General features: G+C 46.0%; 1 protein-coding gene across 9 annotated transcripts in view; it reads left to right on the top strand.

Moving 5' to 3' along the window:
• LOC149367588 (uncharacterized) overlaps nucleotides 1–23,963 on the top strand; it is a 1,242,925-nt gene that overhangs the window by 314,532 nt on the left and 904,430 nt on the right. For 7 of the 9 annotated variants that reach the window (XM_089556290.1, XM_089556305.1, XM_089556295.1 and 4 more), the window contains exons 4-6: nucleotides 11,599–11,684; nucleotides 18,065–18,156; nucleotides 20,313–21,248. In XM_089556290.1, coding sequence (XP_089412416.1) covers nucleotides 11,599–11,684; nucleotides 18,065–18,156; nucleotides 20,313–21,248 — 1,114 coding nt within the window. The remainder of the gene's footprint in view (nucleotides 1–11,598; nucleotides 11,685–18,064; nucleotides 18,157–20,312; nucleotides 21,249–23,963) is intronic. The other 2 variants (XM_089556318.1, XM_089556312.1) reach the window with 1 other exon arrangement.

Consider the following 23,963-nt stretch of genomic DNA (forward strand, 5'->3'; position numbering starts at 1 on the left):
AATGCTCCTCGACTCTGACCGCTCCTTCGAGATCGGCCTTACTTTCCTCGACATCATGAGGGCCGGGGCATTCCAAGATAGCTTGTTGCCCGGTCAGCCGCTCGGGAGCCGCGACTTCGCCGGGATCTTTGTTCCCGAAAGTCTGGCCCAGTGTACCATCCTCCGGGTCAGGCGGCGCTGTAGCCGCCGTGGTGACATCTGAGGGGGGTGCCTGCACTCGGCTGAATTGCTCTTCCAGCATATTCATTTCAGGTGTTTCGGGACCCACCTCTACCCCGACTGCATGGTCGAGCTCACCGCCTCGTCCTTTGACGACACAAAGTTCACCCCCTTTGAACGTAGGCTCGCCATGCTCAGGAGGCGTCCGGAAAGCCACCTGGTCTGCTGCCGGTGCCACTTCTGCTACCGCCCTGCAGTCGTCTTGCGGGTAATCTCGTTCGCCGGCATCAAGCACCTTCCGTGCTGCCTCACCTACTACATCACTTTCATTACAAGCAACATAAAGACCAGCGCTCCTGCTAAGCCTGCTCCCTACTCGGAGAGCCTCAAGCTCTTTCTGCAGCTCCAACATCCTGCGCGCCGAGCGCGCTTTGTCTAGCTCGTCCTCCTGACGACGGCGCTCATCCTCTTCGCGACGACGCTCGCGCCGTTTCGCGCGCTCGTTTCTGAGGAATTCCTGAAGGCCTACCCCCTCGAAGCCCAGCTGTCTCCCGAGAGCAATTATCTCCTCCAAATCTGCCATTGCGCCAAGGCTCTGGTTCTCAGTTCTCGCAATGCCTGAGATTATTGCCTGGATGCTATGCCTCGCGGTCAAGGCCAATCGTGGTCAGCAAGTCCTGTCGCGGACGCCAATTGTCAGGATATGGTGGGCGGCTTGATGTTTGATTGGCGCCGAAGTTATAATTAATCGGGCCAACCTGCCCACCACTGCACTCTCCGTAAGTTAGGAGGGGGTGGAGCGACAAACTTCTCCACCCCGCGTGCGGAAGATGAGGTTAGACTGCTGACCGGCGATAGGGGCCACGCCTGATTAGCCGTTGACCGGAGGCATGAGGCGTAGGCAAGTTTCTTTAGAAAGCCCTTTACTCGAGCAGACAACCGCAACCAAAAGGGTACAAAACAAACCCAGCAAAACAGCGGCAATACAGAGACGCGACACGAATTACAAGCACAAAATCAGAAGCACACAAACAACTATTAACAATAAGAAGGAAAACAACAGGGCGAGAACTATACAACAAAGTTACACGATTAAAGCAATATACAAAAGAATAGGACGAGAACAGCGACAGAACAAAGAAAAGAGCAAAGCGAGTGGTGAGAATCGGTGGCTTAGCTGCGTAGTGGCAAGGTCCTGTCGCGGACGCCAATTGTCAGGATATGGTGGGCGGCTTGATGTTTGATTGGCGCCGAAGTTATAATTAATCGGGCCAACCTGCCCACCACTGCACTCTCCGTAAGTTAGGAGGGGGTGGAGCGACAAACTTCTCCACCCCGCGTGCGGAAGATGAGGTTAGACTGCTGACCGGCGATAGGGGCCACGCCTGATTAGCCGTTGACCGGAGGCATGAGGCGTAGGCAAGTTTCTTTAGAAAGCCCTTTACTCGAGCAGACAACCGCAACCAAAAGGGTACAAAACAAACCCAGCAAAACAGCGGCAATACAGAGACGCGACACGAATTACAAGCACAAAATCAGAAGCACACAAACAACTATTAACAATAAGAAGGAAAACAACAGGGCGAGAACTATACAACAAAGTTACACGATTAAAGCAATATACAAAAGAATAGGACGAGAACAGCGACAGAACAAAGAAAAGAGCAAAGCGAGTGGTGAGAATCGGTGACTTAGCTGCGTAGTGGCAAGGTCCGGTCGCAGGGAGCGTCGGGCTGCGGAAGCGCGCGGTGCTGATGGGGGGGGGGGGTGCGGATACGGGCGAACTTGGGCCCCGGGTTACGCGTCTTCCACGCGTCTTTCGGGGCCGCCGTCGCCGCGCTCTACGCGTCAGACACCGCCTAGGCTCGCTTGCCGAGCACTTCCCTGGCTGACCCCACACACGTCGGCACGCACCGAAATCTCTAAACCAACTAACTCGGTCGTGATTTTCCCGCCACCGTGTTCACGTGACAAACCACAAAAAAAAACAAATAAAAGCAAACGAATCCTCTCGGCCCCGTGCACCAACGATTTACAGATGTTGAGAAGGGGGGAGAAGAAACATGAAGAAACTGAAGGGGATGCGAAGGAAAGGTATGGTCCTAACGAGGAGCGATGTTAACTTCCCAAGGTTGGGACGGGTGCTAGGGCATTCAGCGGCCGCTTCCCGTCCCCCCCTCGCGAAAGGGGGGCGGCGTAGTCTTGACCCCCCAGCGTCGCGAGGGGTCAACGCCGACGCGGGGGGAGGCAAAGTCATCGCCGCTGCGTCGCGACATGCCCGCATACTACCGGCGCCATGGCCAGCCGTGGCCACTTTGGTCGGAGAAGAAAAAAGAAAGATAAGGCATGCGCGCACTTTGTGACACTCTTCTAGGGTTTCATTTAAGTGGTCAAAGCAAAGACTAGTTCCTTTCATTTCCACATTACAAGCCGAAAGTGCAGACACTAACTTTGGATTATATAGTACTTATCTTATGCCTTTAGGTGTCTACATGTTCCTTAAAGTATAATAGGCTGCAGTAGTGTAATATACTTGAGTAAAATGAGCATTTGGGCTGGTTGGTAGCTTTCTTTTATAATAACTGCAAGAGGAAACACGTTCGCATAGAGAAGAAACGCACAACACACGGAGGAATGCTGCACTCACAACTGGTTCGCCACAGAGTATGTTTTTTTTTTTTTGCGCCAGTTCGCCACTGGAAAAAGCGTACCACGTGCCAATGTGAACGCAGAAACTGTACCCCTTTTTGCCCAGAAAAGGTCAAATTTTTTTCTGTACGCAATGGAAACTGCGCTTTTCTCGACAACAAGATAAATGTGTTCAAACTGTACCCCTTTTGCCGAGAAAAGGTCAAATTTTTTCTGTATGCACTGAAAACTGCGCTTTTCTCGGCAACAAGATAAATGTGTTTCTGTCTTCACATAGCCGCCTGTTCGATTTTTATTTCAATTCAGCATGCCCTGTTACCAATCAAGCCAGTTGTGAGTACAGCGTTCGTCCGTGTGTTGTCTCCTTCTTCTCCATCTGAGTTTTTCTTCGCAGCAGTCAAGGTACAAGTAGTCTAAAATTACCTTATAGACGATTTTAATAGGTTTCCTATCTATGTTTGCCTTTCAAAGGTAATACCAAAAACTTCGGACGCGTACGGCAACAATTTTCCACCGTGGCGCCTGTTTCAAGGTAGAGGGCTCTATAGAGAGGCTAGGGTTAAGTCGTGCAGAGGACAAGTACTGACCAGGAAGAGGAATGAGACAGAAAGCTTGTACAGTTCAAGACACAGTACTGCTCCTCTTGCTAGCGCCGGTTCTCGGTATAGAATTAAAACGACCATGCTGTCGACGCCAGAACTCCATTTCCCTTGGCACGTCAGGTATGCAGTAGGTACTTAAGAGCTTTGGGCAGCCAGTTTTCCTTACAACGCACCCTGAAAAAAAAACATTCTGCTGCAAGATACACACTGAGAGGTTCATTTATTCATTCTGAGTCATATACATGGCGCAGTATGTCGACGAGGCGTGGCAAAAGGCGTTATATTGCCTTTTGTTTCAGCTTCCACCTAAGGATTACTTTACTTTCTTCCTTTTATTATTCTTTGTAGAGCTACATAAACTGCGCAAAAGCTGCTTGGACTCATAGTTAGCGGCTAGAGCGGGTTCATAAAAAAGGGAACATGAAATGCAGCCAATCATTTGAGAGACGTCAGTTTGCGTAAAACACGGAAGCTAACACGAAGTCCACAGAAAATTATATATCGCCCTTACCACTTCTTAAACATAAAAAAACCACATAAGCGATAACATCGGCTTACAAATCAATCAAAAGAGCTTAAAAACAATCGCTAGAAAAACGTAAAATCTCATAAAAAGACCACAGATAATGCGGTTACCGGAGCCAGAAAGACCGTGGAAAGAGCTTCTGAAATAAATTTTATTGGAGACAGGCGTGTGCCCACAAAGAACTCAATGACTCGACGGCGACGTATCAACAAGTGTGCTTAGCGGTCCTCCAAAAGAATGCCCGCCGCTCTCGGACGTGCTCAATTTGAAGCTCGCAAGGAACAATCGAGATAAGTGTGATCGCATCTCTCCACGAAAAACAAAAGAAGCTGCGTGCCAGCGGGTTTGAGGTGAACAAACAAACAGTGCCAAGATTCGCGACACTACTACCCTCTCAAAAAAGCATAGGTGCCATGTTTTAAAACGTCTCAGCTGATCATTAAAAAAATTGACTGTGATTTAACTCTGGTCGACCTAAAGGAATTCGAAAGCACGTTGCTTCTTCCTCGCCTGCGTCTGTGTTCTTGCTCTCTCCTTTGCTTTATCTATAGCGAGACTTTTCGTGCCCAGAGGTATCAACTCCTCTCCCGGAGCGAGCGCTGGCGAGAGGTAAAGCCCCTCGATGGGCGTTAGCGGATGGATGGATAGATGGATGGCTAGGAGCGCCCCCTTTGAAATGGGGTGGTGGCAATTGCCACCATGCTCAGCTTTTATTCTTTATATTTTTTGTTTACTGTGTTGGCAATTCTCATTAAGAATGGCCACCATCTTTACCTACGGTTTCCTACAATTCTAACCCTATGCCACGTCTCTGCTTTTCAGCCACCAATCCTCCAATCGCTTTTTGCTGACTTCCACTGCAGATTTATTTACATGACCATTGTTATCTTTAAACCCTAGGGCCTCAGGAAGAGTGACTGCGCCTGCATCGACATCCGGATGGATACCTTCACATTTGATTATGAGGTGTTCAATTGTTTCCACAGATCTACCACACATTGCACATGTGTCATCTTCTTCGTTAAATTTCTTTTTGTAGCTGCGCGTTCTAAGACACCCTGACCTAGCTTCAAAAAGTAGGGCACTGCCTCTTGAGTTATCATGGAAAAATTCTTTCCTGACCTGCCTTTTCCAGCATCGATATAGTTCTACATTATGTTTCTTTTCCATTGAATGCATCCAATTTTTAACTTCCGCGTTTTTAACCTGTCATTTAATGCTCTTTCTCCGTCCTCATGACCTGCATACTTACTGGTTAGTTTTCTAGTTCTTTTCCGCCACTGTGAGTCAACGCGCTTTCTGTATAAATATTTAAATACCTTAGCTGCCCACCTGTTATCGTCCAATTTCCTCAGGCGTTCTTCATATAGTATTTTACTCTTAGCTTCCCGTGCTTCGAACGATGCCCAGTCCATATCCCCTTGTACTGCCTCGTTTGTGGTTTTGCCGTGGGCACCTAGTGCTAATCTTCCAACAGCCCTCTGATTTACGTCTAATCTCGACTGAACTTCTTCCCTTAAGCACAGAACCGCATTGCCGAAAGTAAGTCCCGGCACCATTATTCCTTTCCAAATACCTCTTAGTACTTCATATTTGTTGTACCCCCATAATGCCCTATGTTTCATTATCCCGGCGTCTCTTCGTCCTTTTGCCCTAAGAGCCTGCTCGTGCTTTTCCGTGTATATCTGTCCTTCGTTTAGCCATATCCCGAGGTATTTGTATGCGGCCACTTTGGGTATTTCGTGGCCTTGTAATGTAAGCACCTGGTCAGTTGGATCTTTAAAAACCATCACACCTGATTTAGTTGCGCTAAAACAGAATCCTAGAGCGTCTCCTTTGTCTCCACAGCAATTAACCAAAGTTTCTAAATCTTCCTGGCTATCTGCTAACAGTACAATATCGTCCGCATACATTAAACCCGGGAGTCGCTGCTCAACTACATTTCCGCCTAATCGGTACGAGAGATTATAACCTAGATTACTTTCTTCTAGCCTTCTTTCCATATTTATCCCGTAAAGCATGAACAGCAGCGGTGATAGAGGACAACCTTGCCTTAATCCTTTGTGCACCCCCACAGTTGTGTTACTTTTTTTCCCTTCCCATGTAATTTCAACTTCATTATCTCGGTAGATTTCCTGTAGAAAATCAATTACGTCTTGACCGATACCTAAATCTTTCAATATGCTCCACAGGAGTTCCCTGTTCACGTTATCGTATGCACCGCTTATGTACAGAAAGGCTAAAAACAGAGGTCTGTTTTCCGCCTTAGCTATTTCTATGCATTGGGTAAGCACGAACAGGCTATCATCTAAACGCCTACCCCTTCTGAACCCATTCTGAAGTTCTCCGAGTATCCGATAACCTTCTACCCATGCCTGCATTTTTAATTTCACCGCCTGTATGGCCAGCCTGTACATAACAGATGTTATCGTAATCGGACGGTAGGATTTGATGTTCATCTTATCTCTTTTCCCTTTATAAATCAAATTCATTTTACTCTGTCTCCAGCTGTGCGGAATTTGCTGATTTGTTATGTCTCCAATGCTTTTATCAGCGCTTCCTTGCTTCTTGGGCCAAGTTCATTAATCAGCTTAATTGGAATTTCGTCTATCATTGCGGATGTGGTTTTAGGAATATTCGCTTCCGCCTTTTCCCAGTTAAGACTATTCAGTTTTAAGCTGTTCTCTATTGTGTTGTCCTGTGTTGCCGCCTCACTTGGGAAGATTACCCAATTGTCGTTGCTAAAAGACGCAGCTATAAATGATGTAATGTAGTTCACAGCATCGTCTCCCTCTAAACATTTTCCCTCAGCATCTATAATCTGTTCCTGCGTTCTTTTATTTGTTTTTCCCAACCAGCTTATATTGTTCCAGAATTTTCTTGGCCCCCCTTTATTTGCCTCGCGAACTTCAGCCAGCCATTTATCAGAGGACTGCTTCATTTTAGCCTGGACTAGGGCCTGAACTTGCTGTTTCTTTTGTCGATAAGATTCCCAATTTTCACCTATTTCCTCTTCAGATAACTGCGCCTTCTTTGCTTCTGTGTGTTCCCTTGAAGCCACCCGTCGTTGTTCGATGGCCTCCTTAATTTCCATATTGCACCAGCTTCGTGGCTTCCTCTTTCCTCTCCAGCGGTTTACTACTTTCACTTGTTTCATTTTTGTAGCGATGGGCAGTTCCAACTGATTATAATTCCACTTTGCCATGGGGAGTTTCTGGATTACTTCTTCTATTTCGGCTTATATTAGCGCTATTTGTTCATCGTTTAATTTTGCGTTGTCTTTTTGACTTCGCTGCATTTCTCTTTTGACTAGGGCTCCCAACTGTAGACTAATACGTTTATGATCACTTCCTAGGCTGTACTTCCCCTCTTCGTCTATTTCCATTATTGCGAGCTTGCCATAGATGCCCTGCGACATTAGACAGTAGTCAATGGTTGTTTGCCTGTTACGGGATTCCCACGTGATTTGTCCCTCACATTTAGTTTCTCTGTTGACAATAATTAGGTTGTGCCGCTCACACAAGTCTAGCATTAACTTCCCGTTACAATCTGTGTATCCATCCAGATCCTCGATGTGGCCGTTCATGTCTCCAAACAAAATAATATCGACACCGTCTCCAATCTGCTTTATATCGTCATTGAGGCACTTAACTAGCTCCTTGTTTTCTTGCCTGCATTTGTCCCCGGTCCCTAAATAAACTACCCCTAGCCATGTCCTTTTGCCAGCAATTGTACCTGATACCCAGACATGTTCTTTGCAAGGTGATTTTATTCTTTGCCAATTTGTTCCTTGATGTATCAGCATACCTACTCCTACTCCCTTATTCTCCGTTGTTCTGTTGCACCCTTCCCAGATATAGCCATCGATTAAAGGTGGATCTTCTAGATCCCTCAGATGTGTCTCGCATAGAGCGTACACACCTACTGCTTCGTCCTTTAATTAACTGCTGTTCTTTGTCTAGCCATTTCGCTCTCTTTCTACCCCCTTGCATGTTTATGTAAGTGATCCTGGCGTTAAATTTCTTTTTCGTAGTTTTCTTTCTGGGCCTCCTATTGGCCATTTTGTTGGGCTCAGCCGCCATTGTTTCATTTACTACATCGCTGCAACCTACCCCTACGCCGTCAGCCACCGTGGACCCCTAAAAAAGCTACCGCTCGGCCTCCCAGGCGCCCGCCTATCTCTTCTCCTACCCTTCCACTGAAATGGATGCCATCTCGTCCAAAGTCTCTGCCCGAACCTGCTCTGTGCACTTCCTTGTTAATGTCTACCACCTCAAAGCTTTTCTCGAGGCCTAACTGCCTTATCTCTCGATTAAGATTCACAACGTCTTTAGCAACCTCTACATTCCTTCCTTGTACCTCCGGCACTGTACACACCACGATCTGCGCTTGCTGTGCTATCGCCCTTATGCCGTCAACTCCCTCAGCTAATCTTTTGCCTACTTGTGTGGCGTTATTATTCAGGGCATCATTTAGCCCCGCCGCTACCACTACCAAGTTACGCCTTGCAGCCTTCTCGGAAAGTTCACTTTTCAACAATCTCGGAAAGTTCAACAATCAACACAACGTTTTGGGTAGTTCTGCTTATGTGTCATATATTTGTGGTAAATTACGCAAAGAAAGGCAAGGTATTCTCAACCGGTGCCTAATGGACTATGCACGACTGCTTTTATTGCATCTTTTCAACTTTAAAATGATACCTTAGGTATTACTATACATGGAGGACCGTGTAATATTCGCCTACGGCCAAGAAATAATTTAGAAAATAATTTACTCTCCCATGCTGCTTCAGTTTCTTGAACCGAAAGAAGGCTGTGACGTGTAGTTCAACTTTAGGTCTCTGAGGTACTGAGATGAAAACTGAGGTATAAACTCTGATACTCATTACAGCACATAGACAGACAAGCCTGCTTCAAGAGCTAGAACTACAACAAACGATGTATTAGCAGCTATGTTGCCGCTTTTTTTTGTGTCGCCTGCAACCTAAATGCAGCCACACGTCACGGCCATCGTTCTGTTAATGAAACTTAAACAGCGTCAAGAAGAAACTCAAATATTATTTCTTGGTCGTAGGCGAATACCATAAGTTGTTCCATGTTTACTAACGTTGAGAGCATCATTTTAAATAAAACACGCAAGCAAATATTTCGGGTCTATATTCCTTTATTGCGTTAGAGGAGTGCTAAAAATTTGATTAAAATCATAAGCAAACAAGTAAGAGGAGGGGAGCAATAGCTCAAGATTTCACATAAGCCTGACGTACAATGTTTTAGAATTGGCGCTAGTACGTTACCAAAGCGTCAACTGTGTTTCTTCCCAGACACCAGACTTCATTCAATTTTGTTGTCGCATACCATTGGCGCAATTTGCGCTCTTTCCAGCGCAGACATCTTCGGATGGGTAAACCTTTGCGCTAGACCATCTCATTTTGTCTGAAAAAAAAAAGTATGCCGGGTTGAAAAAAAGGTTGGGCTGAACCATGGTGGAAGATACATAGGTGAGTACACAGTGGCCCGCGCCGGTCTCAGATAAATGTTCTAGTTTCCAGAAGTGCCATGAGGTGGCTGTTCGCTTGGCGGCCCGGGCCGCAGTGGGAGTCAATGCTTCTCCATGGGGATTCGCGATTTGTGAACGACATTTTCCCGAAGCCTGTTGCCGGTGAAAAGAAGCAAACCCTTTTGCCACTTTGTTTCTGTACCGCTTCGTTGCCAACTGCAGTTTTATGAAGCAGTGGTTTCGCGCTGGTTTAGTTGAAGGCGAATATCAGTTCTGGCGCGTTTTTTGAACCGGACACGAATAAGTGCCGGCGCCCTGGTAACCGAGCATGTAACCATCGATCGTCTTTTTTTGTTCTTTTGACTTTTGGCTCGTTGTTTCGCGTGTTAGTTGGCCCGTTCATTCGTTCGCCAGCTGCGCCCTGTTCCTTCCTTCGCTAGTTAGCTCGTTAGTTCGTTCCTTCAATCATAGTAGCATTTGCTATAGCTTTCGTGCGCGCCGCTCATTTGCACTTCCATGCACTTGTGTAATATACCACTCGTTTACTCAGTCGTTTTCTTGCCCTGTATTTGTCCGCTCATTTAGATGTGTTTTGTTCAACTTCCTCCCGATAGCGCACTCAAGCCCGCACATGGTTCGCGGTATGCTTTTAGCAATCCCCTTGCTTTAATTTACGCTAACTAAAAGTGCAACAACTATGTTTCTACAGCGCCCACTGTAAAATCACCATGACTCAAATAAGAATGACATGCTCCTCACTCCACCACATTGCAACATCAAGCGCAACATTAAACTTCTCCTCGCTGCGCTGTAAGGCGTTAGGAATGATTAACCTTAACAGTGCTAACTATCCAGTAACAAATTATTCAGGTCTTCGCTTCTGCCACTGATGCGAGGGGGCTCTCAAACTTTGACTGTGCCACAGTTTGCACGGAAACCAAATGAATGTAATGGTTTTTATTTTCTTTTTGCTACACATTTCATTCGTACCACACTTTATTGCGCATCACTTTTCCTTTACTGAATTCCGCTTGTATTGCCTTTCCAACCCAGGCCACTAACTCGTCGCACTGCAATTAAGTGTTTTTTCTTATACCTACAAACGCAATAAAATCGCTCACATCTTACTATCCGATACTTGGGAACAACCCCGATAGACTTTTTCGTAATCAGGAGCTAATGCTAAGAATGTATGTGATCAGAACAGTAACATGGTACAGTTTACCAAAACGTTTGTTCATTGTCATTCGGTAGGTAGCGTTTTCAGTGAGTTTAAGCAAAACATTGAAAATAAAACACCGTGATTGCGCTGAAAGACTTTCATGCACTGAAAGCCACTGCTGCAGTTTTCAACAAAAGCGCTTGCGGCCTATTGCTGCAGTTTACCGACCACCACCGCGCCGCTCGGGAAGCACTGGCGTAAAACTGCACCGCAGTAAACAGCACTCAGCTGCCACGACGATGCTGCTGGTGAGAGCGCAAGGAACATTTCATGCCATGCGAACGGCTTTTGCAACGTAAACGAGCCGTGCAGTAGCTGCAAGGTTGCTATCGCTACGAGATATTTCATTAATGTTTTCTTTCTCCTGGCGAAGTTTCACCGCTTTGTCGACACGGGCGCTGCGATCAGCGGCACTGTTCGGATGACGCGGCTGGTACTTTATCTGGTCGCTTGCGGCCAGTGCACCGCCCGCAGTGTCCTCACCTATGCAGGGTGTTTCACGTAACTTGAACCCAGGATTTAGAAAAAGCGGCAAACTGCAGCCCACTGAAACCAACGATACATTGTTCGCCATCATGTGGCGCTCCTCAGAAAATTTTTTTGATTGCGCTCAACTAGTTATTTAAATAAGTTTAATTATGCGTTGTACTATGGACCACCTTAATCCTCGCCCTTTCACAGAGGCCAAAATCCTCGGTTCGTGGCCACAACTGTCGATTGCCATGAAGGCTCACAAGGCACTGTTTTGTTTTTTTGCGAGAGACTGCCTTGATTGACAGAATGTGACTGTGTTTCCCGTTCCTTCTCTCTTCCCTCTTTAATCCCTTCATTCCATTCCCCAGACTACGGTAGCCAACCAGAAGCCTTTTCGTTTAACATCCTTGCCTCCCCCCCCCCTCTCTCTGTATCTATCTATCTAGAGATGTTTTCTTTTTTTACCGCAGCACGCAGTCCGAGCTGGAAGCCATCGTACGAAGTAAAGGAGCAGTTCCAGCCTCAATAGGAGTCCACGCTGGGACCTTGCACGTGGGTGAGTTAGTAAGGTGCAATGCATATAGTGGCGTGGTTGTATTATCTTATGGGCCGCCGCGGTGGCCCAGTGGTTATGGTGCTCGGCTGCTGGCCCGAAAGACGCGGGTTCGATCCCGGCCGTGGCGGTTGAATTTCTTTGGAGGAGAAATTCTAGAGGCCCGTGTGCAGTGCGATGTCAGTGCACGTTAAAGAACCCCAGGTAATGGAATTTTCCGGAGCCCTCCACTACGGCGTCTCTCAAAGCCTTAGTCGCTTTGGGACGTTAAACCCCATAAACCAAACCAAACCGTATTATCTTCCGGCTTATCACTGCTGGCGTGGTCACGCCTACTCCCCCTATTTCCCGAGGAGCATTCAAGGCGGCCACGGCTGCATGAACCAGTCTAGATGACTCTCTGGCTATTCAAGTATTTCCGTTACGATTGACAGAAAACCTGGAAATTTCCCGAAGCCGTACTGTGGGAGTGCGCCGGCGAGGAAAGCATCGCGTGTGCAGCGACGGGCCGCTCCCCAAAGAAAGGGCGCACCTGGGCGCGGAGAACAGCCATGCACGGACACCGCATCTCCGGTGTATGTTTGTATGTGTGCACCACGTGTATTGCCGCCGTCCTATCCTTTCTTTCTATCGCTCCCCTACCTCTTGACCCTTTTCTGTCTCCGCCCTGTCACGCTAGTCACAGCTCAGGTGCTTCAGGCTTCGATGCCAGATGCCGCTGCTAGCAACACCTTTGCATTAAGCCTTGTTCTGCTAATAAAACATCACTAATAATAACAGCAATAAAGGTGCATAGAATGTTCCCTATGAGCACTTGTTGAGCTATGGTTTCATGTGGAAAGCCGCGTTTGGGTCCTCCCTAATTAGGAGGGGAGAACTTAATTGTGGTAAATCAAAGAACATTGAGCACGCTTTGATTTTCGCTCAGCAACGGCCAGCTGAGCCACATTTTACACCGAAGCCAGCATGTGAGCACTTCACTGATTATCCCGGCCACGGTAAACAGAACGCAATGTCCGAATTGCCTGCATCATCGTCATCAGCATCATCATCAGCCTGACGACGCCCACTTCAGGCCAAAGGCCTCTCCCAAGACTCTCCTACTAATCCTGTCCTTTGCCAACTGCCGCCCGCGTATCCCCGCAAACTTCTTAACCTTAACCGCCCACCTAACTTGCTGCATTCCTGTGCTACGCTTGCCTTCCGTTACTCTTAAGAACCAGTGGTTTCTTGCCTTTGCATTACACCGCCTTCCCAAGTCCATTTCTTTCTCGTGCTTTCATTTAGGATGTAATTAACCCCCCTTTGTTTCGTCACCCACTCTGCCCGCTTCCGATGTCTCAACGTTGCACCTATTATTTTTCTTCCCGCAGCTCGCTGCGTTGTCCATAACTTGAGCTGACCCCTTTCGTTAGCCTCCACATTTCTGTCCCTTAGGTGAGTTCCGGTAAGGTACAGCTGTTGCATAGCTTTTTTAAGGGATATTGGTAAATTGCTATTCATGACCTGAGAGAACCTGCCATATGCGCTTCACTCCATTGTTGGGCCCGGCGCTGCGCAGACGTCCACGCTGCAGAACGGCTGCGCCCACTCTATGTTAGTCGTATTACTTCCAAACTAGCGCAACACAAGACAATGACTGGAGTGAACGTACACAAGCGTTAACGTCCAAAAATTTGTAGCGAACCACGAAGTGATAAATATAGATAAAATGACCGTAAAATGCGCAGCCGCGAAATCACGAATGTTTAATGGTTTCTTATGTATTCAAAATTCTTAAAAGAGAGAGCGCGACAGATGGTTATCGATGCATCTGTCACTTAAGCCACGTATCCCTTGTGCCTCAATAATTTCGCGAGTGTCACTGTTATTCTTAGTAATAAAACTGCAGACTTTATGGATAGGCTGGAGCATTGATTTCCGTTTCCAGCAAATGCACATAAAAATCCACGTTTTTACTTATACATTATTCCAATATTTACGGACGCCTCACGTTTTCGGGCACGTCACGCTTTGAATTTTTTATGGAACACGCCGGCAGGTTAAACGGGACAATTATCCGAGACCTTGTAGTTTGAAAAACAGAATATCTATCGATCTATCTATAAACAATTCCGCATATTCAAAGAAATTGGGTTTTCGTTTTGTTGTACAACCACGCCTTCCTGAAGGGCCTAAAATTGTCGATCAGCACAGGCTGGAGCACAGGCTGGAGCATTGATTTCCGTTTCCAGCAAATGCACATAAAAATCCACGTTTTTACTTATACATTATTCCAATATTTACGGACGCCTCACGTTTTCGGGCACGTCACGCTTTGAATTTTTTATGGAACACGCCGGCAGGTTAAACGGGACAATTATCCGAGACCTTGTAGTTTGAAAAACAGAATATCTATCGATCTATCTATAAATAATTCCGCATATTCAAAGAAATTGGGTTTTCGTTTTGTTGTACAACCACGCCTTCCTGAAGGGCCTAAAATTGTCGATCAGCACAGGTTCTGCACTTTTGTCTGGAGCTGAGAAGGCGACGTTGGCTTTCGCGCGTTGTCCAACCTTGTTCATGCGATGGGACACGCCATGAATGCACTGAACGACGCCTGACTGTTGGTTATTTGCAGAAAGTGGAAGTGAGGGAAGTTGAGAGAAATAACTCTTTTGTAACAAGGATGTGCATTTGAATCCCAAATTCAGTTAACTTGTGCACTTGTACAGAAAACTTTCGGCCACAAGCTGGGGATGGGATTTTCTTATTGCATTCTGGAAACTTCACCTGGCAATTCCCATCTTGAGAAGTTCGCGGCGTGCCAAATCATATGGGAGAAGAGGCTTGCGGCAGGAGGTTTATATTTTCGCAAAAATGGATTGTCCTGCAATATCAAGGCTGATATCAAGGAGCTGAATACTGTCCTTTCATGGCATCTCATGGTTAGTAACTGGAGGCGAAAAGTATCTGCGTATGAAATTCTGCTTGTTGTAACTAGTGAAGGGAAAGAATCTGGTTTGGTTTTGGTTTTATGGGGTTTAACGTCCCAAAGCGACTAAGGCTATGAGAGACGCCGTAGTGGAGGGCTCCGGAAATTTCGACCACCTGGGGTTCTTTAACGTGCACTGACATCGCACAGTACACGGGCCTCGAATCTCTCCTCCAAAGAAATTCAGCCGCCGCGGCCGGGATCGAACCCGCGTCTTTCGGGCCAGCAGCCGAGCACCATAGCCACTGAGCCACCGTGGCGGCGAATAGAAAGAATCTGAATTACCTTCAACAAATAGTACATTGTCTTGCACATATCTAAATTAAGCAAAGGGGTGAGGTCTGCAAGGCAGCAGCAATGGATTCCGTTAAGTTCGGGTATTTTAAATCGCCAAAATGTGGGCGATGTAGGAACACATGCTGTTTTTCTGCACACATGGTTGCCTATTGAAATAGACGGTTGCCTATCGTACTGAAAAAAAAGCAGGCCTGAGTTGAAGACTGAGAATTTCTAAAAAAAAATGCAGTTTGAAGTGCCCGATGCAATATAAAAGGATGCTACTCAAAACTCGACAATGCACTTGATAAGTGCTTTAATTTGTTCTAGGCGCCCACTTCCAGAATGCATCGGGTACGTCTAAGAGTGGTTCTATTGTGACAGCATGAGAACCCAGTTTTTTGCAGCCTGTGTCACGAACTTCGCTGGTGGGTCGAGGGAGGTCTTCATTTCACTCCACTTTATTACCTTGAAGGCCCGCAGGATTGGGGATATTGCATAAGGGGTGGGTTACATGTATAAAACAGATTGAATAAACAAAGAAAATAAGCAAGGTAGATAAATTATTCGCGGTTAAAGCTAGTTGCTAAACAGTTCGTAATTGCTGATGGACAGGTGACTGCGGTGATGTCGTGTGGATGGCTGTTCCAGTCCGTGGCTGAGTGTGGAAACAATGACGATGCAAATGCAGTTTGCGCGATCGTGGCCGGGCAACTGGAACGGGACGACCAATGCGCAGGGAAATGCGTGCCGGCGGATTGATGTTGGGCGGACGACGAAGTGAGCTGAAATAAAATTTATGAAAGAAGCACATACTAGTAATACCACGCTTACAAGCGAAGAATGTTAAGCCTGCCTCTGCTTTTAATGATGATAATACTGACACTACATGAATAGCACGAATATATGAAAGTTGTGGCTCGATTTTGTACTGATTCTAGGGAATTTATTACATAATTTTGGATGGGGCCCAAAATAGCAGAGGCGTATTCTAATTTCGAATGCACAAGTAATTTGTGGGCAAATAATTTTAGGTTTGGCGGCGCATGACCTGGATGTCGTTTTAAGAATTCAAGGCTTCTGTTTGCGGATGATATCACTTTAGTGACTTACGCGTTCCAGGTTAGATCACTGGACAATGTTACGCCGACGTATATATAATTCTACTGTGACGTGCCAGATTTTACACGAGAAGAGGAAATGATTACGTTTTCGATTAAATAACACGAGTTTGCATTTATTGGGGTTTAATTCCATGAGCCATTTGTTACACCAGTCCTGTACGGTGATTAAGTCATTCTGGAGGGTGAATTGATTTGAGGCGTTGTTGATTGTGCGATAGATGACACTGTCATCGACGAAAATACGGACGTTACAAGAGACATGCGTTGGTAGGTCTTTTAAAAACAATAGCGGACCAAGGACTGATCTTTGCGTGACATCTCCTGTTACGAAAAGAGAACTAGAGGCTTGATTATTAACGTAAACAAACTGGGTGCGGTTAGCCAGGAATTCGCGTATCCACAGTAATATGTTAGGATGAAGGTTTAACCAAGAAAGTTTTAGTTGTAAGCATTTGCGAGATACTTTGACAACTGCTTTCGCGAAGTCCAGGAATGTTGCGTCAGTTTGAAGGTTACAGTAAGTGTTCACATGCGGCCATAGACGAAAATAAACAATTGTGTATCCCAGGATAGGTTCCTACGGCAGCCGTGTTGAGCAGGGTGAAAAAAATTGATAGAGTCACTAAAGTTTACTCTGTAAGAATAAATGGCATGTTCCATGATTTTGCATGATCCTTTTGTTAAAGTGGTGAGCGGTAATTAAGGTGTGATTCTTTGTTACCTGATGTGAAGAAAGGAAAAACCTTCGCCACCTTCTAATCACTTGGTATGCTACCTGTGGAAAGTTATTGTGCAAACTGTTTTGATAGATAGGTTGCGGAAGCATGGCCAATATTTTTTAGGAACTTGGAGTTGATAACAGCAGCACCCGAAGAAGCTGACATCTTAATATTTTAAAACATACACGTAATGCCGTGCAGAGAAAACATGATTGAAGCATATGCAAACTTAGGTTGCCAGTTGCGGTAGAAAGTGGCGTATCAGTTTCGTGAGCGAAAACGGATGAGAAAGCGTTGTTAAATATATTTGCACATTAAGCACCACATGTCATCTCGTCAAGTGGGTTAGCAAATGTGATGACCGGTGCATGTTGAGTATTTAGTACTTTTCAGAACTTCCTCGGGTTATTTCTGAGGATCTTGAGAAGGTCAGTTGGAAAAATGCCCGTTTGGCATTACGGAGAGACTGCGCGTGCACATGTTGACTCGACTGCATAAGATTTATTCCATGCGCATGCGCTCGGGTGGCGTTTTGCTGCACGAAGAAGCCTCTTCTTTTTGTTTCTGAGTTTTCCCAAGAGCTTTGAAAGCTATGGTTTGTTGTGACTGGCACGAAATATGGTAGCGGGAATAAACTTCGCTTGGATTTCCGTGATTTTAGTTCTGAAAGTAAGCCAGTTTTCCTCAATTGATTGATCATCTGTGCCAAAGTATGGAAAGAACACGATCAAGTGAATATTAATTTCCACGTAATTCCCTGTGTCATAAAGGCAAAATTTTTATGGACTGTTGGGGCGATTACGGGATGACGGTTAAAGTAGCGTGTAAAACTTTGTGGTTGCAAACTTGCCAAATTATTGACGCAGATTTTAGAGATAGCTCACGTGACACGTGCATCGCTGAGTCACCTGTCGGGCTATCTCGTAAAGAACTGGAATATTTGGGAACTCACTAAGACATCCGTCTTCCCGTGCCTCCTAAATGTATGGCCGCGTGTTCATTTAGCGCCGAGCTGTTCACAATAAACACCAGTAAGTCAGCGTTGGTGTTCATTGTCGTCCTTGTGAGCTGTTGCACTAAGCCGTGTGTCATGTGTTACCAACACGCCTAAACTACCACTGTAATAATGTATGGTAGCCGTAAACAGCGGCCGCGATATGCCGCGTTCGGCTTTCCTACCGCCTCTGAGCCCTCCCGTGCACGCGCTGGTAGGTTCTTAACGCTCGATGTACGTTTTAGCTCCTTCAGGTCTGCGCACCTGCCGATTTGTATTTTCTACTTATCAAGGTATCGACAAGGAAAGCCTGGAGTCCATGGCAAAAATGGGAACGAAAGCGGTGAAGATATCGCGCCGAGACCTGCCAGCGGCACTCTGCAAGGTATGTATACCACGCTTGAAAAGGTTGGTACTCGTGCCGCATTTCTACACAATTTAACATTATGTGTGCGAAAAGACACGTTGGGTACAAACAGAATGATACGATTAGGCTAAAACAGACGATTGGGCGAGTTGAGAATCCTTGATTGCAGACAGCGTGAAAAAAGACAGGGTCGTGGGAAGAACACAAAGACGAGCGCTGACTTTCAATAGAAGCGTATATTGCTTGGCCCGCGAAAATATATACATCAGGCACACCAAAAGAAGAAAACATGATGAAATCATATGAACAGGTATAATCTAACAACTGTTGAAGGTTGCGTCATTATCCTGCGTCCGAAAACCTTATTTCCTTCGCTGTTTGAAGCCAACGAAGCAAAACTTACACATACGTCTTCAGTCCTCGCGATTTCTGCAGCTTCTAAAATTTCGCGGGTGAGCTGATTGCGATGTCTACTTATCACTCTTGTTGGGGAGAAGTGCGCCGTGCAATCATTGCGATAAGTGACATCCCAGGTGCCCTTTCACCGTTTCGAATACACTATTGTGGTGCTACTTGAGGCAGGCATCGTTCCGCTTGCCCAACATATTGTTTACCTCCTGATAGCGGGACTGAGCAAACAACGCCTTCCTGACAAGGTACATATTGGCTTTGCTGTCTTATGGAGCAACGTTGTGCAACGACTGGAGCATTATTAACCTCCTTGCAAATCTTCCCCAGCTTGTCAGGGGACAAAAAGAGAACTTTAACGTTAACTCGATTCCCTATCTTTTTCAGTGTGTGTGAGAGGCCGTGAATGTATGGAACCACTCTTACTTTTAGTGCTATGATCCACAAAGGCGCGTGGCAAAGCTCTCTGGCATCATTTTTAAAGAATATTTTAAACTCCTTTACCTTAGACGACCCTTAGCAGGTAAAAAATTCAGAACATGTAATCAAATTCTTGGAAGTCCATAAGACCAAACGTCTAATGGCCTGCTCGTTTGATGTCAAATATCTGTACTACTCGCTACCTCATGACGAGCTCCTTCCGTGCATGGAAGGTTATATTGACCAGCAAGGCTTCGTGGCGTTCCAAAACGAGACGGGCCTGTCTGTGAGAATTTTTTTAGAACTGATACACTTCTATCTAAAATCCACCTGTGCCACCTGGAAAGATGAAATCTACCTGCAAGAACAAGGGGTATGGATAGGAACGTGTACTGGACCCGTGCAAAGCAATCTTCTTTTAGCAGAAATGACAGGAAACTTAGAAGTCTATTAGAAGGATCAAAGGTTGTGCAATGCTTTCGTTTCGTAGATGGTTTTCTAGTCCTGGTTTACTCTAACGTTAATTACTTCAAAGGAATTATGCCCCAGATCCAAAGTATTTTTGAAGAGCGCCTTCGTCCGCTCAAATTAAGAAGTGAATTTTCTATATATAACGCCATTAGGCTCTTGGACCTCAGGCTTCCTTCTATGCTTAGTCATGCATCCTGGACATATGAACCATGTAATTCCGTTTGCATCATCACGTTCTAACCTAGACGCAGCCAAGTCTTGTTATATCCATGCACTCAAAAAGTCATTCCATGAATGATAGCTTCAGTTATCTGACTCATCGCCTAGTGAGGCCAGGTTACCCTAAGCAGCTACTTGCTGCAGTAGCGGAATCTATCCTTTCTGGTTAAAGCTCTCAAAAAGCGAACAACAATGACGCAACATCTGCAATCATTCAGGAAATAGTAACAGTGGTTCCATATATTCACGGCCTCTCACACAAACTGAAATAAATGGGGAATCTAGTTAATGTTAAAGTACTGTTTTCGGCCCCTGACAAGCTGGGGAAGATTTGCGAGGAGGTTAATAATGCTCCGATCGTTGCACAATGTTGCTCCGTAAGACACCAAAACCAATATGTACCTTATTAGGAAGGCGTTATTTGCTGAAGCCCGCTATCGTGTGCTAAACAATAAGTGGGGCAAACGGGACGATGCCTCAGTGAGCGCTTCAGGGAGCATCACAACAATGTATTCGAAAAGGTGAAAGGGCACCTGGGAATTCTCTGCTGGGACTTTAATGATTGCACGGCGGGCTTCTCCCAAACGAGAGTGATTGGGCACGGTGGCACCGCTACTGGCATGTGGATCACGAACCCTTTCGTTTTTTTGCTACAGGCTCTCCCTGTTTGCCTGCTGAATCCTGGGAACAACCTATGTAGCGTCAACTGCACAGCCGAAACCGCTCCGTTTCTACCGAACGAGTCGAGTGCTACATGCAATGCCGTCAGCACGCATTACCAGTGCCTTGACCCACCGCCCGTTCAACTGAATCGCATCGCTTTCGGCCCACTTGGTGACACTCCGGCATCCGCAACATCATCGACAGCAAGCCCTTTTAAAGCAAGGAGCGCGCCCGAATCAGCCATTGGGCACGGTGGCACCGCTACTGGCATGTGGATCACGAACCCTTTCGTTTTTTTGCTACAGGCTCTCCCTGTTTGCCTGCTGAATCCTGGGAACAACCTATGTAGCGTCAACTGCACAGCCGAAACCGCTCGGTTTCTACCGAACGAGTCGAGTGCTACATGCAATGCCGTCAGCACGCATTACCAGTGCCTTGACCCACCGCCCGTTCAACTGAATCGCATCGCTTTCGGCCCACTTGGTGACACTCCGGCATCCGCAACATCATCGACAGCAAGCCCTTTTAAAGCAAGGAGCGCGCCCGAATCAGCCATTGGGCACGGTGGCACCGCTACTTGCATGTGGATCACGAACCCTTTCGTTTTTTTGCTACAGGCTCTCCCTGTTTGCCTGCTGAATCCTGGGAACAACCTATGTAGCGTCAACTGCACAGCCGAAACCGCTCGGTTTCTACCGAACGAGTCGAGTGCTACATGCAATGCCGTCAGCACGCATTACCAGTGCCTTGACCCACCGCCCGTTCAACTGAATCGCATCGCTTTCGGCCCACTTGGTGACACTCCGGCATCCGCAACATCATCGACAGCAAGCCCTTTTAAAGCAAAGAGCGCGCCCGAATCAGCCATTGGGCACGGTGGCACCGCTACTGGCATGTGGATCACGAACCCTTTCGTTTTTTTGCTACAGGTGAGCAAACGTTTCGGTCAGTGTTACCGTTGTGATGACGTGTTTTTGGTGGTGCTGCCGTGGCCAGGGCAAATGTGTGTAATGTTCAATGATTTTCTCGTGTGTTTAAAACATCTATTGATGCTCGCCGGAGATGTGGAAAGCAATCCCGGCCCTAACATACAGGAAGTGTTAACGGAAATACGAAGTCTGGCGCAAGATGTTAATTCCATCAGAAATGACACCAAAGAAATCAATGAGTCGTTGGCTGCTATTCAAGCGAAACTTGACACCCTCCCGCTACTTGAAAAAAGGACGTCCGATGTCGAGGAAAAACTATCACTTATGGAGCGCTCATTGTGTGACCTTGCACGCCAGGTCGATGACCTCGAAAACAGAAGTAGGCGATCGAACCTAATTGTTTATGGCGTAAAGGAGGACGAGGATGAATCAATAGACAGCCTGGAAAAGCAAGTGATAGAAGATGTAATAAATACTAAACTCGGGGTGACCATCTCAGGCGTAGAAAGAATCCATCGCATTGGCGCAAAGAAAGAAGACAAGACTCGACCCGTGATATTGAAACTGCTTGACTACAGAGACAAAACCACGATCTTATCGAACTGCCGGAAGTTAAAAGGTTCCTCGATATCGGTTAGTGAAGATTTCTCGTTGAGGGTGAGGAGCATACAGAAAAAGTTGTGGGATAGCTGCAAGACAAATCGAGATAACAAAGAAAAAGTTTCATTATTGTATGACAAGATCAAGGTGAACGGCGAAGTTTTTGTCTGGGATGATAGTAAAAATGACAAAGTAGCCATAACAAAAAAGTCCGTCAGCCAGTTTCAAGAACGGTACAACTTGAGACAAAGAAACAGCTAACAATAGCAAATATAAATGCTCGCAGTATAGTTAACAAAGCAGTTGACTTGGAGGCCTTCGTTATAGAACACGAACCCGATGTGATTACGCTCACGGAAACCTGGTTGTCTTCATGCATTCCCGACGATCATATCTTCCCCCCGGGCTACATAGTACTACGCAAAGACAGGCCTACACGTGGCGGAGGTGTTGCAATTTTAGTCAAAGATAACCTATCGTGTACACTGCTGCCTGCCGTTGATGGTATAGAGGCACTTTGGTGCAAAGTAGCGCCGGACCAAGCCGTATTCTTCGTTGGCGCTTTATACCGTCCACCCGACGCAAGCGCAGACACTCTAAACCTGCTTGAGCAGTATATGCAACACCACGTGCCGGCATCTAAAAAGATTATCCTAACTGGCGACTTCAATTTGCCTGGCATATCTTGGGAAACGCTTGACTGTGGGCCCGCAGATAGGAATAGCGCTGATGCACTTCTTGCTTTGATGTTTAATTTTCGATTGAGCCAAATCATAAATGAACCAACACGGGTTACTTCGACTAGTAGCAGCATCCTTGACCTGACGTTCAAAAGTGACGCTATTCCCTCAGAAAATATTTTATGGGAAATTGCTGAGGGCATCAGTGACCACAAAGCAACTATATGCTCTATCAAACTCTCTACGTGTCGCAAACCGAAAGAAACACAATCCTTGATTTACGATTGGAAAGGTACCGACGATGCGTCTATTCTAGATCATTTAGCCTATGAGTATACAGAATTTTCGATCCTCTCTGCCGACGTCTCAGTTACTGTAAACGACCTATGGAACCGGCTTAAGCTTACAATAGAACAATGCTTGTCGCTCTATGTGCCCAAAAAACTAAAAAAAGTTCGAAAAACAAACCCGTGGATCACCCGACCAATTATTCACCTGAAGCGCAAAATATCGCGATTGAGGAAATTGCCTAATTGCCTACAATAACAAAATGCATGAACTCTCACGAGCCCTAAAAAGTGCTGTTAAAACTGCTAAGTATAAATACGTAAACGTCACTTTAAACAACTTTATACGATCAGCTCCTAGTAAGTTCTGGCGCTACCTAAACCCACGCAAGCCCAGACAGAGTGACACACCTGAAATAGAATCGTTACAAAAAGCGAACAGGTTCTCTCATTACTTTAAATCCGTTTTTACGGTGGATAATAGCATAAGGCCTCAATTTTCAAGCCGGCAAAATGGTAACAGTCATTTAGGCGAATTGTTGATAACTGAACCAGGCATACTGTCTTTACTGTTAAACATTGATGGAAAGAAATCTAGTGGCCCCGACAATATCCCCAACCAGTTCCTGAAAAGGTACGCAGAGTGGACGTCCAAATATCTTCTCCTTCTCTACAATAAATCCTTGGATACTGGCGATGTACCCAGTGAATGGAAAGTTGCAAAAGTAATTCCAATTCATAAAACTGGAGACGTTAATAACCCTGCAAATTACCGCCCAATTTCCCTTACCTGTACAGTATGCAAAATCCTAGAGCATATTATACTTAAACACATTGTAACCTATTGTGAACAGAATGAATTACTGAACAATAACCAGCATGGCTTCAGAAAGGGTCTGTCCACAACAACGCAGCTATTGGAAACCATACATGACTTGGCATCGACAATTGACATGCGCAGACAAATCGATATGCTTTTCCTCGACTTTTCAAAGGCTTTTGATCGCGTGTCCCATCCCAAACTCATCTACAAAATCGAAAACGTTCTCGGTACTAATACGACTACTGACTGGATAACAGCATATCTTTCTGACCGCAAACAGTTTGTTCAGTTCGAAGGATGTTCATCTGAGTGCGTAAAAGTTACT

The sequence above is a fragment of the Amblyomma mixtum genome, chromosome 1 (assembly GCF_055824585.1).
Source record: "Amblyomma mixtum isolate Tamu chromosome 1, ASM5582458v1, whole genome shotgun sequence".
Taxonomy (NCBI): Eukaryota; Metazoa; Arthropoda; class Arachnida; order Ixodida; family Ixodidae; genus Amblyomma; species Amblyomma mixtum.